This window comes from Epinephelus fuscoguttatus, linkage group LG20, assembly GCF_011397635.1.
Source record: "Epinephelus fuscoguttatus linkage group LG20, E.fuscoguttatus.final_Chr_v1".
NCBI lineage: Eukaryota > Metazoa > Chordata > Actinopteri > Perciformes > Serranidae > Epinephelus > Epinephelus fuscoguttatus.
Window position 1 is genome coordinate 15,024,344 of NC_064771.1, and position 17,829 is coordinate 15,042,172.

Sequence of the window (17,829 nt, forward strand, 5' to 3'; positions counted from 1 at the left end):
CCGCCTGAAAGCTCATCGTACACACGTTACACACAAACAACACAAACACTCATCACCAGGGAAATAAAGGACACTGCTCATCAACCTGATGCTCTGCTCACTAATGATAAATCATCAGAATCAAGGTTACTTCTGTAACTCTGAATGTACATACCAAGCTTTAAGAGCCAGCCTTCTCTGTCGGGGTTGAAGAATGTGTGCGTCAGATCGTTTCCATCATCCTCTGGGATTTTGAAGGGCTCGTTTTTGATGCTGTCGTAAAGGTTCTGCAGACAGGAGATGAAGGCTATTAATCAAAAAGGTGAACAGTGGAGGAAATGTCTCATTCGTATGGAGTGGGCGTGAGAGGACGGCCACAGGGATCAATCATCACACACACAAACACACACATTACAGATGAATTCTCACCCTGAGAAGCTCCTCTGGCAGATCTCCTCCTTCGTTGATGCCTCTGTTCATGGAGATGAAGCGCTCCACAGGGGGCTTGTCTCTGACGTTGGGGTTATGTAGGCTGGTGTTCAGCATGATGATAGCAAATGACAGCACGTAGCAGGTATCTGAGAGCAACAGTAAGAGAATCAAATAGTGTGTCCTGCCATAGAGACCCCATTTATACCTGACATTAACCTGCAATCTGTATCTAGATATCTCTATCTCTTCATCACAGACAGATTGCACGTTACTACTGAGTCTAAATGAGATCAGAGTTGCACAGATTTTTCACTCAATACAGAACACTGCATAGATGGAACAAGTACAGTAGTAACAGACAGTTACATAAGCTGTCTACGAAGACCAAAAATAGGACACATTTACCATAATTCCTATGGTAAGTCAGAGTGCCACAGCCTTTACTTACAAGATTTAAACATATTGAAAGACATCACAGACAGCCTAAATTGTTTCAAAATCTGCAACATGTTAGTCTGGAGGTTTAAAGTCACATCTTCTCACAGAGTCAATGATTGAAGTTGAGCTTTCAGCTCTGTCAGAGAAAACTCTGCTGAGTCCAGACTGTTTATTTACAGCACAGCTCCACTCACAGAAAATCAAACCTGCTACCTGTCTGTCAGACAGCAATCAAACCATATTCTGAATCTGAGTGAAGTCCTGCAGGGATCAGCAGATGTGGCTGCTCCCTCTGCTGTGGTTCAGCAGCTAACAAGCAGAGCTAGCTGCTAACAGCCACTGCTGCAACGAACAAACTCCACAAATCCATTCAGCAGCTCCACCATCCACAGTCAGACACACACGGCTAATTATTTACTTCTGACTTACAGCTCAAAACTCGCACTTACATATGACGCTGCTCCAGTGTGAGTGTTTTACAGGCTAGCGCCCATCCCGGTGCTGACTATTTACTGGAGCTAACCAGCCCGTCAGTGCTCCGATCTCAAATCGCTCAAACAGCATCAGAAAATAATTGCAAGCACGGCCATTTTCATCTTCTTAGCTTAAAACATTTTTCTGAAATGTTTCATAAAATAATTTATCATTCTGTTCTCGTCTCCTCTTATTTTGAGCATCCACTAACATTTTAGTCCCCTCTTATCTCGTCAGCGCATACAAAACGTTCATTTGTTCAAAAGATCTACTTTCAGCTCATTAACATCTCATCTTTGCCATGGAAAAAAGGTAATTGATTAAATTTTTTTGTCATCGTTTTATTTAACAAAAACACTGGTGTATGACAGGATGTCATCTGCATACAGTGATACTTAGTGTTCATTATCGCCTTTTGAGTTTCTATTTTTTTCTTACACATATAGCTGGGTTTTTTTTGTTGTTAAAGAGAACAAAGGGGATTAGCAGCCCTAATTCTTCTAAATGTGCCGTAGATTTTTATTTTGTAATTGATTTAAATGTATTTTTGCAGAGGCAGATAGGAGCGAGCAAAGATAGACGTGTGTGTGTGTGAGGTATGAGTGAAAGTAAAAGGGGGGGGAGGGGCTTTAGCCTCTGCTGTGAGTTAATGTTCAGACACACACGGGCCAGTGGCTGCCTGTAAATGAATCATTCATTCCCCTCTGTCTGTCTCCTCTCACTGACACACTTTGGTTCCTGGCTGTCCTACACTGCCTATTGTCTGCCCGCTAACACACTCCCTACAAAAAAAAAAAAAACTAGAGGAGCTTTGCACACACTGTGTAATATGGGGCAAGAGGTGGTGCTAACTGTGAGAGGAATGTCAGCGTAATCAAAAAAATTGATGAGCATGATGAAGCACAGAGAGACACGGGCTTCTCATTCTACTTGTGATTAAAGATCCCTGATCGTTTTAGGTTTTTATGAGCTCGGTGTGCAGTTACTGCTGCGCACATGAATCTAAGCTGCTGTTCTGCCCTGCACCCACAACTGTCACACACAAACATGCACGCCGCTACTGAACTGACAGAACTTGGAGTATTCCCTCCACGGGACCACATGCACCTTCGACAATCTCGCACAGCAGCATGCTGCTCTATAACTTCTTTAATTATTAACTGACTGTTGTAGTTGGAGGCTTTGTTTATCACAAGACCATGTATCACTCAGCCAGGTTGAGTCTTCCTGAATAATGGATGTCCCTTGTTTGTTGCTGCTTGTTTACTCTGCTGCAGTGAACCGTGATCTGTAGTTAATCCTCATTGAGCTTTAGTTACAGTAATTCTTACGGCTTAATGATTAAAATGCATTTTAAAAAAAAAAAAAAAAAAAAAAGGCCATCGCTAAATGTATCCCAGACCCTCGGGCAGTACTTCTGCTGGTTCATTAGGCTCGACTGCTTATCAGTGCATTGACTTTGTCCAATGTATTGGATTTCACACTTTGCTCTTATGGATCCCTGGGGATATTTTTGCAGTTTCCAGTGGACATGTGGAAAGATTAGCTCAGCTAATTAAAAAAATACTGAGGATGCTATTTGCTTAAAAAGTAGAAATCTGCATTGAGTCAGCTGTAACATCAACACTGTGGCTATCCGAGGGAATGAAAACTAGGCAGCAAGGAAGCAGATAAGTCTCAGCAGTTTAGACAATATGTTGATTTATCTATTAGTTGATGGCCAGTTAATCAATTGGCGACTATTTGATAATCAAATAATTGTTTAAGTCAATTATTTAAGCAATAAGTCAAACTTTTGCTGGTTTCGTGCTTCTTGAATGTGAGAATGTTGATGCTTTTCTCAGTCACACAAGATAATACACTGAATAGTTTTTGATTTTTGGATTGTTGATCAGATAAAACATATTTCTTGAAGATGTCACCTTGGGCTATGAGGAATTACATTAACAATTTTCTGACATTTTATTGACAGAACGACTAAATGATCAGTCAAGAATATCAGCTGCAGCCCTACAACAGTGGCCAAACAGTTCATCTCATCTGACCAAAGTACCTTCTTCCATATATTTGAGGAGTCGCCCACATGCTGTTTGGCAAACGTAAAGTACAGGCTTTTTTTCAGGCCTCTCATCCATAAAGCCCAGCTCTATGGAGTGTATGGCTTCAAGTGGTCCCATGGACAGATACTCCAGTCTCGGCTGTGAAACCTTCCAGCTCCTTCTGGGTTACCTTTGTTCTCTTTGTTGCCTCTGTGATTAATATCCTCCTTGCCTGGTTCTTGAGTTTTGGTGGGTGGCCCTCTCTTGGCAGGTTTGTTGTGGTACCACATTTCTTTGATTTTGCAATAATGGATTTAATGGTCCGTGGGACGTTCAAAGTTTCTTTTTAAAGCTTTTAAAACCCAGCCCTGATCTGTACTTCTCCAGACGCTTGTCCCTGACCTGTTTGGAGAGCTTCTTGTTCTTTAGGGTGGGCCTACCTCCTGCTTGGTGGTGTTTCAGACCCTGGGGCCTTTTGTATCCAGGTGTAGATATACTGAGAATATTTGACACTTACATTGCACACAGGTTAGCTAACAAATTATGTGACTTCTGAAGGCCATTGGTAGCATCAGGTCTTCTTTAGGGGCTTCATAGAAAAGGGGGTTAATACATATCCATGCACCACTTTTCATTTTTTTGACTATTGTGTGTAGGCTATCTGTTTTATTTAAATTACAGATTAAAATCTATCGACCTACAGGTTGCTGGAGTGTTTTCCTCCACAAAGGGACAATTCATGAAAATATGGACCCCATACCTCCGTTTCTCAAACTACTCTCAACTCTCAAACCCACTTGCAAGCATTTTGGTTTATTGACTTATAGACATTGCACCTGTTGATTGTACTGCTGTTTTGAATCCATATCTAAATGTTTAGTCAATTTTATTCTTGATGGTTTTGCACACCAATGTAGCGCTGAGCTGTTCGATGTTTTTAAATTCAACAAAAAATGGAAAATGCCAAGGGGGATGAATACTTCTTCAAGGCGCTGTATCTATGGGTAACTTATAATAATAGGTCACTAAAAGTAATGCACAACCAACCTAAACATGACTGTTCAACTGTATGAAAAAATACTGTACCAGTATCCACTTTTAAATAATTAATGGTGTTGGATAACATCCTGTTTAGAATCAATTCAAATCAACACATTTGGAGCATGGCAGGTGGGGGTCAATGAAGGGGCACTGGAGCTTGTCTGACAGGCCTGTGGGGGTATGCCTGACAAAAAGAAAGGTTGGGGATCACTGATTTAAACAACAGTAGCCTGCTTTGTGTCTGACCTGTCGACTGGAAGACTCCGGGGTTGCACTGGCAGTACCGCGAGGCAAACGCTTCCATCATACGGTCGATCTTCTGGGCTTCACCTGGCAAACGGAAACTCCACAGAAACTGCCTACAACAGAGAGAGAAGAGGAAGGGGGTTTAATTTGTGATGCCACAGGATGCACATGACTTAGATGTTGTACATTTTCTCTACTTAATATTTGGGTTAATTGTTCTGCTGACCGTAATGCTTGGACGAGATTGAGGTCTGCAAACTCATGCAGCTCCACAAAGGCCTGCAGCACCTTGATGTTGAAGTCGTCCCTGGTGGAAAAAAGTACAGATGAGACAATCAGATTTCCAATATCTTTAAGTCATTCCTTTTTTTTTATAGAACAAGAAGAGCATCCAGAGAAGATGAGCGATAACTCTAATCACAATGTCAACCCAGATGAGAGGGTGGAGAAAAACATTTTTCCCCCATGAAAGAATTTCTCAACCTGAATTCCTGTTTCTCAGCATTCCCGTCATGTTTGTGCCTTTATTCATACCGGGTGCTGAGCGTTAAGTCTGGAAGCAATTTTAACAGCTGGCCGATGTTGAGTGTTTCTCCATCCTGAGGGGGTGGGAGGGACGGGGGGGGAGGACGGTGCGTTCGACTGATGAAAACAGCAAAAACCGAACCCACACAGGCTCCTTTCTGTCAGAGGTTTATTTGGCCAGTTGGAGTTTTTTTTCTTTGGAGGAAAAGTCAACAGCTGCTCTGAGGCTGCGGTCACGGCTTCTCTGATCATGTTTGTTGAACATCAGGGGCCGTGATCCTGATCCCGTAACGTCTGTGTGTTGTGTATTGTTCAAATGAAGCCAGGAATTTTCAGACTTTTGTGAGGTTTTTTGTGGAGAGACATTGTGGAAAAGGTTGAGAAGATTACAGTGTTGGCTAACAGGAAACAAACAACAAACTTGTATTGCAATAACAGTCTTGGATTATTTGGACGATGACTTCGGGGCTTTTCTTCCTCTTACAAGTACACTGGCATTTGCAGCCAAATAAAATGAACCCTGTCCTATGAGGGTTATACATATATACGGTTATTGCTATAGGTACTGTTATTACAAAGACACTTGCATGCTGTTTGTAAAAATAAAACTGTATATATGTGTCTCAGTGTGATAACGGCGAGTGTACAGTATGTGATAAACAAACCTGAGTTATACAGGAACAATACACAGGTCTGTTCCGGTAATTTAGGAGTCAGTCATCCACTCCATGTCCCGCTATCTATCCTCCTCCCAGCTATTTTTCCCTCTTCCTCCTTTCCACGGGTCTCTCGCTCTGTTCCCCTCCTGTTTTATCTTCATCTCCCTCCCTGCTCAGCGTGTAATGATAGGTTCCTGCTCCTTGCATAAGCTCAATTAGTGATAATTACTGAGTGTAAACCCTCCGCCTGTGTTAAGTGTGATTTCCACTGGGTAGGTGGCCTCTTTGATGATCCTCCGTGAATAAAGCCCATTGCCGGCAAGGAGTCCCCAGAGTCCCCCCTCCCCAACCTTCAGCCCCGTTCACAATGTGTGAGTGTGTGTGTGTGTGTGTTTCATTGTTTCTGCTACCGTCTGTTCATCTGCACCTGGGCTCAGGTAAGATAATACAGGCTGTAACTAATGTGATTTTCTGCATAAAAAGAGTTCAAACAGTGCTGCATTTTTTTCAGGATCCTCTTTTCAAAATTATAATATGCTCATATAATATAGTATGGATTATACGTTTTACAAATTCTGTTTATAATCATCCTCTCTCTCTATATGCACTCTTTAAAAAGAGAGCACAGTTTTGTTACAGTATACAACAGTATATAGTGTATAACACAACTGGAGTATGATGCCAGCCTCAGAAATGCTTCTGATTCTTATTTACTCTGTGACATTTTCTCGTGACATCTGTGCCGCTAATCACTCGCCGCTGTTTCTGCTTTGTCGATCAAAGAGTGTGTCCAGCCTGTGATGTTTTTATTCTTAGATCTGTTGATTCAATTAATATTTCCCTCAGGCACAGCAGGTAGGAATACTCACGCGGACTACTCAGATTTTTTCTGTATATTCTTAACAAAGTAGAGCTAGATCAATGAATTGGGCAGGTCAATATCGGCCACTACTGGCTTATTACAGATGAACAGGTAATGGTGTGTGAGCTAATAAAAAATGCAGTATATAAAAACTTTGAAGGATCCTTATTAAAAAATTTTATGTGAAACACAAGCAGATTGGACGATACAGTTTGACTGTGGCTGCTGATGGCACCACGAATTGTGGATCGCTTTCAACTGCTATCTGCCTCGTCTCCAGGTCCTATTCACAAAGAGATATTGCACTAAAGATATTAGAGTGCAGGCACACCCATTCAGTTTTACAGCTGATTGCAATTTGCCTTTTTTGCATCTGATTGCAATTATCCATGTGGCAAAGTTTAAAAGTTGCTTTTGCACCAAGAACACAGGAAGCAGAGGAGAAAAAAAGACGAGCTGAAACTTTCAGACTGCAAGCAACCGACAAGGCCCGGAGGCATTCCTCAAAACCTCAGGTAAGCGTCGCACACTCTGGCTCCATATGAGCCATATACACTCTGCGACACTTGTTTTCTACAATCAAGTCTTGTGTCAGTGATCAGCACCTTATTATAATTTTTGGTGTGCATTAATGTTATATTTCAAAAAAGGGATTTCAACGTAACAAAAAGAAATGTCTTGGATTTGGGATCCTATATTACATTGATTCAATTTGGGACTTAGTATCCGGATGTGTCAGTGCCCTTCAGTTATGACTAACTCTCTGAAAAGTTTCACGACCTTTGTGAGAAGGGCCCATTTTGCGCCACATGTATGCACACTGCCAAATCTAAAAATGTGCAAATATAACAGGAGCACCAAGACATTTGGTATTATTTGCATTTCAATTTTTGCGGATGTGTTTTGAGAATTATTCCTTTTTGTCTTATTTGTGCAGGTTTGCCAGTGGGTGTTCAGAAAAGCAAATATCAGAACTGGATATAAGTTGAACTGATTATAGGTTGAACTGTTGCTGTGTGTTTTATCAGCTGAGGATAATGAGGAGCAAAATGGATGCATTATTTATGTAAGAAACAGCACAGATGATTAAAGTCCCATATGATTTTCTCAGGATATGCATTGCACACATATTTCATTCACATGTGTTTTCCAAATTATTACCTCAAATTAAAAACAGATGACTGATAAATCAAGCTGTGGTTTTTGTGCCTGATAAATTTGGGACACTAAACCTTTGATGCGCTCGCTCTCTCTCTCCTACAGCTCTCTTTCCCGGTTTTTCATGCAGTATGTTCTGTCCCTGTTCGCCTCACACAGTATGTTTGACTATCTAATCTCACCTTCAGATAACACCATACATCTCACCCGCTGCATGACTTCCTTTCTTCTTCATTATCCAGCAGTCTGGCCGGAGATGTGAGGGGCTGGATGGCCATTTTATTACCAGTTATAAGTCTACATGGGTGGACTCTGACAAGACACCCGCACTGACTTAAAGATTCATGTTGGGGGGGGCAGTCATGTTCTCCCTCATTAATCAATAAATCCAGGCCATAATTTCTTTCTCTAATCACAGAGGGAGCATAAATCTCATGTAAGGAGGACTTGATAGATGCTCTGCCTCACCGCTCGCCCAAGTAGTCTCCGATGACGGTCTTGTTGAGGCCCTCGCCTTTGTAGAGGAACTGGGCGATGTCTTCGGGGGTGTGCTGGAGGAGGTCGTTCTCCAGCAGGAACTGGATTCCCTGGAGAGGAAAGGGTGAAAACAGGATGGTTGTTCATCTCAATCGAGGGCAGATGATGAGAAATGACAGGGGTTCATGGCTGAGAATGGATCACTCTTCACACCAGAAGAAAATTACTCCTTTCAAGGCTGCGGAGACAGTGGAAGATGTTAAAGGACACGTGTTACCTTCTTTGGATCCATGTTGAATTTTTTCCTGCCCATCGCGATCTGTTTATTTCTCTGGGATGTTTTACTGGAACACAGACGCAGAAAGGTAGAAATTTAATGAGGGTCACTGTCACTGTTACTGTCACTTATTTACCATAAACAACACTGAAAATAACAGATTGTCAGGTACCTGAATGTCAAAAACAACAATATACTTTATTGATAGTCACAACAGAGAGTATTATTTCCTGAATCCTGCCACATCTGTTCTACCCATTATATGTGTGTTCAAGTCTAATCTGAAAAACATATGCACAGAGACACCTGGCACATAGCCTGTACCATGACTGTCATTATTTGTTTTATGCTGTTGGTTGCTGTGCATACACTGTCTTGTCAATAAGTCTATATTTTACCTATACAAACAACCGGGTAAATATGTCAACCTGATACTGCTATCAGACCCTTACAGCTGTATCTATATCAGCCTACACCGACTGCCTTTGACGTCTCTGAGCTAATATGCAAATCCCAAACTCAGCTAAGACAGAGGCAATGAGTCACATAACAGCCATAACTCTGGCGGTGGCTATTTATGACTGAAGGTAAAAACCTGTGTACGTGTTATTTAACACAGTAGAGGTTGCAGAGGTTATATTCTGTATATTTTTTTCCGTGTATGTAGAGATTTTAGAGACATAAGGAGCAGTATACATCCTACAAATGAATGTTGCTCACGGTTTCATGATATACATTTATTGCTGCCAGTGTGCTGATGGCCCTGAAACAGCATTTAGGCCTAGGACACATGCCGCGTCTTTTTCTCACAAGGTCAAGCGCCGGGTGCTATTCTTGTGCCTACTTTCAAGAGCGTGGAGGAAGGTGAAGGTTGCGCCTGACGTTGCTTGGCAACCGTAACCCACTTATCAGAAATCCCAAGGTTCGGAGCTTATATTTTTTTCAGGCATTGTTTTTTCAAGTGTGTATTAAATACATTCAGTGGGACAGATCGCAAAGCTCTTTGTAACCGTGAACTGACACTATCAACTTCAATTTTTTGAAAAAGGTAAAATGTGCAACATCATACCATTATAAATAAAAGTATTGTGGCGCTACAGAGATGCCCCAGCATTTCTATCATACTCCAGACATACAACAACATGCTTATTTGGTGCAGACCCCAGCAAAAACTGCATCATCATACTTTTCATATTTTTGTAAGTGTAAATGAAATGCAAAATTTGCCATTTCCACTGAAAATAAATAGGGCTGCATCGTGCTGCCCTACAGCTGCAATTGGTTGTTCCACGTCACATGACATTTGATGGGTGCTACTGCATTGGAAAAGCTAAACTATGTTTATCTCAGGGTGCAGCTGTCATGCCTGAAACATAGGCACTTTGAAACACTTCACCTTCCGCACATCTACATTAACGACAATGGATTTGCGGGCGCCAACATTTCAACATGTGTCTGGGCCAACAGACTATCATACTGCTGTTAAGGAAATAATAAAAATCACAGAAAACATTGCTTAACTAAATGCAAAAATAATGTGTGAAAAAATCTAAATTACCAGAACATTGTAAAAACTGGTACTGCTTTGGCTCCGGTGTCATCATGTTTCTAGTTAAGACTTTATAAAGTTCACTTGTACAATCTAATGCAATGCAATGCATCAGCTCTGCCTAAATTCTGCCTCTATGAAGCTTACTCATCTACACACAGTGTTGTCAAGCCACTAAGTGCTTAATAAATTCTCAGTTATTGATGTATTAGAGATGTAAACACTGTATACACTACATCGGTGCAGTATGACAAAGCATCTCGACTTACCTTTCTCCAACACAGGTCAGCTGCTCGATCTCCGTCATGACCTCTGCTATCTCAAACTTCAACCTCTGAGAGAAACAAGTGAGAAGGTCAATTTCCTTCTTTAAGTTCAAGCACCTTCTTAAAGTTCAAACACGATAAAGTCCAAAAAAAAGTCTTAAAGCATTAAAAAGACGGAGAATGAGCCGTCCAGTAAGCAGTGGAAAATGCGTTACTTTTTATGAGAAAACTGGGTGTGCAGTAAAGTACTGTAGGTGTATTTGCATTACTTACAGCATGCAAATAGACGTACTGTACTGAAGTAGATAGGCAAAATAAATTAAAAGGTCAGAAATGACTAAGTAACAAGTATATACAGTACTCCAGTTTTACATTAAAGCAGACCTATTTTACTTTTCCTTATTTTGTGTCATATATATATGTCGGATGTTCATATTGAAGATGGCCAAAGTTTTAAATAATGAGGTGAACATATGTTAAAGTAATCTATGTAATCTATGAGATCAGATCATGATGGATTTCCTTATATGGTCATCTGCTCCAGGCACGCTGCTGCAAGTGTTTACATTAAGTATCCTACACTAGCCGGCAGCGGAGGTAGTAACAGCGCTGAATCGTCTGTGTAAAAGGGACAAGGTGGGCAAGGTGGGTCCATGGACTTAATGGGTGTGACATTTGTAAAACATGTTATGTGTGCAACCCACTGGCAGAACAGCAGCCGAAAACGTCCAAAAATTTGGAATTTGGAGCTCCTTACCATCTGACCTGATTAACTGCCATTTAACAAATAAATGGTAAATGGTTGTTATTGCCACACTATTGCCAGTGTTATTGTTTATAAAGTGCTATCGACGATAATGTTATATGTAACTGCAGACATGGATGCTGTTGTGTTACACGTTACACCCATAACACCTCTTTGTCTCTGGAACGCTTGTGACATTGTGCTGCAGTTGTTTGGTTGTTTGTTCCTGTATAAAAAAAGCAAAGGTGGCATATTTAGGGGACATTGTTGCGGTTACATGTAGCTACACGCTAATGTCAAGGATTGCCAATGTTATTAATTTCTCCCTGATTTCAAATCACATGCCTGCTGTTAGTTGTAAAGATTTTGACCTAGAAGCTTTTATTGGTGACATTTTACAGTAGAATTCTGACCAATCAGAGCAGACTGAGCTTTTTTCATGAGGGGGTCTTAAAGAGACAGGCGCTAAATCGGAGCATGTCAGACACAGGGTGAATGCAGGTGTTCCATCACAGAAAGTTTGACGAAAATAAGGTGTTTTTTGAACATTCAAGCAGTAAGTTGACATGTTCTGGTAGAAACCCCAAGTACAAGTATGCCCCTGAAAATGAACAAAATAGCTCTCCTTTAAAATGATCTTTTAGCAATATAGTACACAACATTTATCAGAAAAACTATAAACTATGTAACGATAAAGCCCAAATGTATCCTGTTCTTTTTGTATATGCTCATATGTACAAACACACACCTCAATATCATCAAGCAGCTCTCTCTTCCTGCGTCGGATGTTTGAAAGCTCATCCCTCTCCTCCAGGGACAGATCCTCAGGAACTGAAACACATGATGGAGAAAACAGAGCAGAGCTTAGCTATCAGTTGTACACAGGCTGCATCACTATAACCACTCAGCTCGCTGCACATGAGAGAAAACAGAAGTCTATTTAGCACCTACACGTTCTTAAGGAGTTCACAACCAGAGATGGAAAATCGGAAAAGGATCATCCTCCTCATGTGGTTAAGTGACAGGGCTGCTACTCAACTGACTGTTTCAGCTTGTTCGGCTGCAGCAACACATATCAAGAGCCTGCATGTTCGTCTTAATTAACTAGAGAAAACGAGAAGGCGAAGGGTCTTAATTATTCCACTTGAAAGTGTTTTACCCCTCTCCTCCGCCTCCACTTGGCTCAGGGGAATATTCTATTAATAAAACCAATCCAGATTAAGTTTTCTTTCATTAAAAGTGAATTTACTAATTTAACACGGCCTACGACCCTGATTCCCGGACCGTGAGGGTTTCAGAGCTTCCGGCGAAAAGAGGGATAGATGACTCGCTTTCTGTTCCGTGTTTCCTCCCCCCTTCTTTTCCACTCTGTCTTTCTGTCTCAATCTTGTTTTCCAATCTTCTATCCCACTCCTCTCTCTCTCCCTGTGTTTCACTCTCCCCCCACGCACACTTTATTTCTCAATTTTCTTCATCTTTCTGCAGAACAGCAATTCTGAGCGATCTCGCTTCATTAAGCCAGCTTAGAGGCAGAAAACGCAAATCTCTCAACTGGAAAATGGCACATCTAATATCACAGTCGCAGCTTTGTGCCTACATGTTGCCAAAGGAGAGATACATAAAAAAAAACATCACTTGTTATTTTCCCTCGCAGGCAGGAAGCAGCGCCAATTAAAGTAAAACAAGGTCACTGGGCTCAAGAGGAAGCATTCAGCCCGCTTTTAATTCAACAGCTTGTAAAAGAGTTGCGTTCAGGGGAGCCAAGTATTGTTATAGATGGTATTCAACGCTGAGACAAAAGGCGTTCGTTTCCTAACCTAGTTATGTAATCCTGAAGCATCGTGATGAGGGTCAGGTAAACAGCGGGAGACACGGCTGAGGGATTTCCTCTGTGGGTGATGTTTTTAATAGACAAGAGAAAGAGGGGGATATAAATGCACAATGACTGAGCGTCTGAAAATAAAGATGGTAATTAGGATTGCTGGCTTCCAGCTATGTCACAGCACTTATGCAATGGGCTACAAATGTGAGCGCTCTGGATGTGGCTTTGAAGGCAATTAGGGCTCTAACAAAGTTTCAGGGCTGTTTTACACAATTCTTTTATCTTGTACTTGAGGACTGCTTTTTGGGTCTGTGCATGTGTCCTGTATATACAGTACAGGCCAAAAGTTTGGACACACCTTCTCATTCAATGCGTTTTCTTTATTTTCATGACTATTTACATTGTAGATTCTCACTGAAGGCATCAAAACTATGAATGAACACATGTGGAGTTATGTACTTAACAAAAAAAGGTGAAATAACTCAAAACATGTTTTATATTCTAGTTTCTTCAAAATAGCCACCCTTTGCTCTGATTACTGCTTTGCACACTCTTGGCATTCTCTCCATGAGCTTCAAGAGGTAGTCACCTGAAATGGTTTTCCAACAGTCTTGAAGGAGTTCCCAGAGGTGTTAGCACTTGTTGGCCCCTTTGCCTTCACTCTGCGGTCCAGCTCACCCCAAACCATCTCGATTGGGTTCAGGTCCAGTGACTGTGGAGGCCAGGTCATCTGCCGCAGCACTGCATCACTCTCCTTCTTGGTCAAATAGCCCTTACACAGCCTGGAGGTGTGTTTGGGGTCATTGTCCTGTTGAAAAATAAATGATCATCCAACTAAACGCAAACCGGATGGGATGGCATGTCGCTGCAGGATGCTGTGGTAGCCATGCTGGTTCAGTGTGCCTTCAATTTTGAATAAATCCCCAACAGTGTCACCAGCAAAACACCCCCACACCATCACACCTCCTCCTCCATGCTTCACAGTGGGAACCAGGCATGTGGAATCCATCCGTTCACCTTTTCTGCATCTCACAAAGACACGGCGGTTGGAACCAAAGATCTCAAATTTGGACTCATCAGACCAAAGCACAGATTTCCACTGGTCTAATGTCCATTCCTTGTGTTTCTTGGCCCAAACAAATCTCTTCTGCTTGTTGCCTCTCCTTAGCAGTGGTTTCCTAGCAGCTATTTGACCATGAAGGCCTGATTCGCGCAGTCTCCTCTTAACAGTTGTTCTAGAGATGGGTCTGCTGCTAGAACTCTGTGTGGCATTCATCTGGTCTCTGATCTGAGCTGCTGTTAACTTGCCATTTCTGAGGCTGGTGACTCGGATGAACTTATCCTCAGAAGCAGAGGTGACTCTTGGTCTTCCTTTCCTGAGTCGGTCCTCATGTGTGCCAGTTTCGTTGTAGCGCTTGATGGTTTTGCGACTCCACTTGGGGACACATTTAAAGTTTTGCAATTTTCCGGACTGACTGACCTTCATTTCTTAAAGTAATGATGGCCACTTGTTTTTCTTTAGTTAGCTGATTGGTTCTTGCCATAATATGAATTTTAACAGTTGTCCAATAGGGCTGTCGGCTGTGTATAAACCTGACTTCTGCACAACACAACTGATGGTCCCAACCCCATTGATAAAGCAAGAAATTCCACTAATTAACCCTGATAAGGCACACCTGTGAAGTGGAAACCATTTCAGGTGACTACCTCTTGAAGCTCATGGAGAGAATGCCAAGAGTGTGCAAAGCAGTAATCAGAGCAAAGGGTGGCTATTTTGAAGAAACTAGAATATAAAACATGTTTTGAGTTATTTCACCTTTTTTTGTTAAGTACATAACTCCACATGTGTTCATTCATAGTTTTGATGCCTTCAGTGAGAATCTACAATGTAAATAGTCATGAAAATAAAGAAAACGCATTGAATGAGAAGGTGTGTCCAAACTTTTGGCCTGTACTGTATCTCAAACACAACAGGAGTTAACCTGGGGGACACAAGATCCCAGGAGCAGTGCCTGGGTTTGAAGCCAATTTTAGATTGTGGTCAAATGTAGAATTGCAACTTCCAGGTCTGTCATGGGATGCCATGACGCCCAAAAAGGACTTTTCCCATAGACTTACATTGTAAAAGAGATATCTTTAAATCAATGGATAAAAATGTTTTAACATCACAACCTCCACACAATGACTGGTTTCCCCATTGGGATTTAACACTTCCACAGTCTAAAAGAGCCATATATTTAAATAATTTTATCCTCATTCAAGTTAGCTGAGAGCTTAACCGGAAGTTAACCACCCTTTTATTGTGCACTTCCTCTGTGAGCCCTAAGATGCGGAAGATAAGAAGGTAATTTCATTTCCAATTTCCTTGGAAAACAAGCTTTGGGTGCGTTCTGAATCACATATTTTTTCTTTTGTACAGTACATACTGTTGCACGCAGTATACACACAATCAGGACATGCTATCCTTCATAACATCTTTAACGTCTTTGACCCTCTTGCTCATATATCCGTTACCTTGGAGATAAAACAAAATGCTATTTGCAGTTTGCAAGAGACGGAGATCAACACGGACAGCAAAATTTTCAGTAATAACTGCATATATTGTAGATTCTAACATGTTATTTCACATCAGTAAAATTAAAAAATTATTTTATATTATGTCCTTTTTTTTTGTTGGTAATCTTCATTATTATTTTCTTCACTTAAACATTAATATTCCTATAGCCTAATTATAATTCAACTTGTCAACAGTCAATTGAATGTGCTGTCATCCTTCATTGCGGCTTCTGACAGCTGTCAACAAGCTGTCATCTGTCCTCAGCTCAGACTGTGAGTCAGAAATCCAACGGGATCCAGAAGGACATTCTGGTATTTTTGGCATACTGCATTTGACATATCATGAATTGGGAAATATTGATGTTCATCTGGCATACTAAATAGTGTGGTAGGCTGGGTACTGGAAGTTTTTTAGCTCCATGCTCCGCTGAGCAACTCTCATAACAATGAACAGGGCCCTGCCTTCAATGCCGTATCCAGTTCTCTTTATACATCACTGGGGGGGAGGAATCAATGCATTGTTGCGCTGGGTATGACATTTTGGGAAATACTCTTATTCGATAGTTAGATGAAAAATTTATGTCAATCTTATATTTGTCCAGAAAATATAAGGCTGGAGCCAGCAGCCATTTAGCTTAGCTTAGCATAAAGACTGGATGTGGGGAAGCAGCTAGCCAGGGTCTGTCTGAGGGTATGAAAAAGATCCTACCAGCACCTCTAAAGCTCACTTATTAACATCTTGTTTGTTTGATTGTATTCTGCTACTTTCAGACTGCTAGCTTAGCTTTTTGTCTGTGCTACTAGTCTTTCTGCTAAGCTAAGCTAACTGGCCACTGACTGCAGCCTCATATTTAATGGACAGACATGTGAGTGGTAGCTTTTCACAGCAGACATTTTCACTTGTCATAGTAGTTAAACTAATATCGTTATGGCTCGGTGCCGTGAAGTGTTAAAGTGACAGTGAGCCATCATGCACGATACCAGCAACCTGAAATGCAGTCATTTTAAAAGTCATTGATTACACCTTTCCTTTCCCTTCTATGATAAGTCAAAATGTCTGCTGTGAAGAAGCTCTATGTTCTCATCTATCTCTTAGCAAGAAAGGAAATAAGGGTATTTGTGGGACTACTCCTTTAAACTCACTGGCAAATGAGGGCATTAAAATGAAATGTCAAACTCTTTGACTCAGATACAACCAGTTTCATTTTGACAAAGCCTGAGGTTCGATGCATTTCCTCTCTTTGTTTTGCTGGTTAAAAAAAGACAAAAAAGTACTTGGCCTGAGGAGACACTCTAATTAAAGGTCAACATTTTAAACCTCAAAAGCTCTTTTTTTGCTGCCACTACACTGCTCATATTTTGATAAAACTAAGAGATTACACATCTTGCTACTAAATGGCCCGAGGTTTGAGCACATGATTATTAAATTCATTCATGAACTGGTGTGACAGAAAACAAGCATATACCAGACTATATTTTGCAGAGCTGAAACACCACCTAGCGCCATAATGCTCTGCGCAAACATACTAAACTAAATGGTGAACAAGGTAAACATTACCTGCTACACATCCTCTTGTGGTTAAATTAACATAGCTTTGTCATTAGGAGCATGTCAGCACCACTGTGCCCAGGACAGCCTCTCTCGCTGCTAGCATGGCTGTAGACTCAAACAAAATGTCAAAAATACATTGGTTCTTGCTTCTTAAATGGGGAAAATATGCAGTATGCAAAAACGTTAAATATCGAGATAATGATATTCCTTCCTAGGCTGTTCCCATGCACAGTTTGTACGTTTTCTTACGAAAGAAATGCACCAATATTCGAACATATCCTGCGTAATCATGAGCCAGTTACTAATGTATAACCTATGCATATGGAAAGGCTACACTCAAGACTAATGTGCTGGCATGAGTAAAGAATAAAGAAGGAAGCAGTTGCACTGGGAGGCAGGTTGGGGTGGTGGATGGGTCACAAAACACAGGATCTTCTCACAAGGACTTTCCCCAGGAAACCAGTGTTTGAAACCGCACTCTCCCTTCCTACAGCAGACGTCCACCCTGCATCACTGCTTTTTGGTTTTGCAGCTTCAACACCGCCACAACACACCTGACACACATCCATGCATGGCTTTCATTACTGACAACCTACACACTCCATTGTTTAAATCAATCATAGTTTCATAAATTCTGGTGGTTTTAACTAAATCTTTTGTGTGGACTTCCTACTTGTTACATTCACTAAGCCAGTTTGTGACTAATGGCGGCTCATCTGAGAACACCTCCGT

At 41.3% G+C, this 17,829-nt stretch overlaps 1 protein-coding gene across 1 annotated transcript in view; it reads right to left on the reverse strand.

Moving 5' to 3' along the window:
• The window catches only part of LOC125880312 (cytohesin-3-like), a 48,537-nt gene that overhangs the window by 14,906 nt on the left and 15,802 nt on the right, over window positions 1-17,829 (reverse strand). Inside the window, exons 2-9 of the mRNA XM_049562619.1 lie at window positions 11,916-11,998; window positions 10,426-10,490; window positions 8,608-8,674; window positions 8,322-8,440; window positions 4,876-4,956; window positions 4,650-4,762; window positions 409-557; window positions 155-266 (exon numbers count right to left, since the gene is read on the reverse strand). Coding sequence (XP_049418576.1) covers window positions 155-266; window positions 409-557; window positions 4,650-4,762; window positions 4,876-4,956; window positions 8,322-8,440; window positions 8,608-8,674; window positions 10,426-10,490; window positions 11,916-11,998 — 789 coding nt within the window. The remainder of the gene's footprint in view (window positions 1-154; window positions 267-408; window positions 558-4,649; window positions 4,763-4,875; window positions 4,957-8,321; window positions 8,441-8,607; window positions 8,675-10,425; window positions 10,491-11,915; window positions 11,999-17,829) is intronic.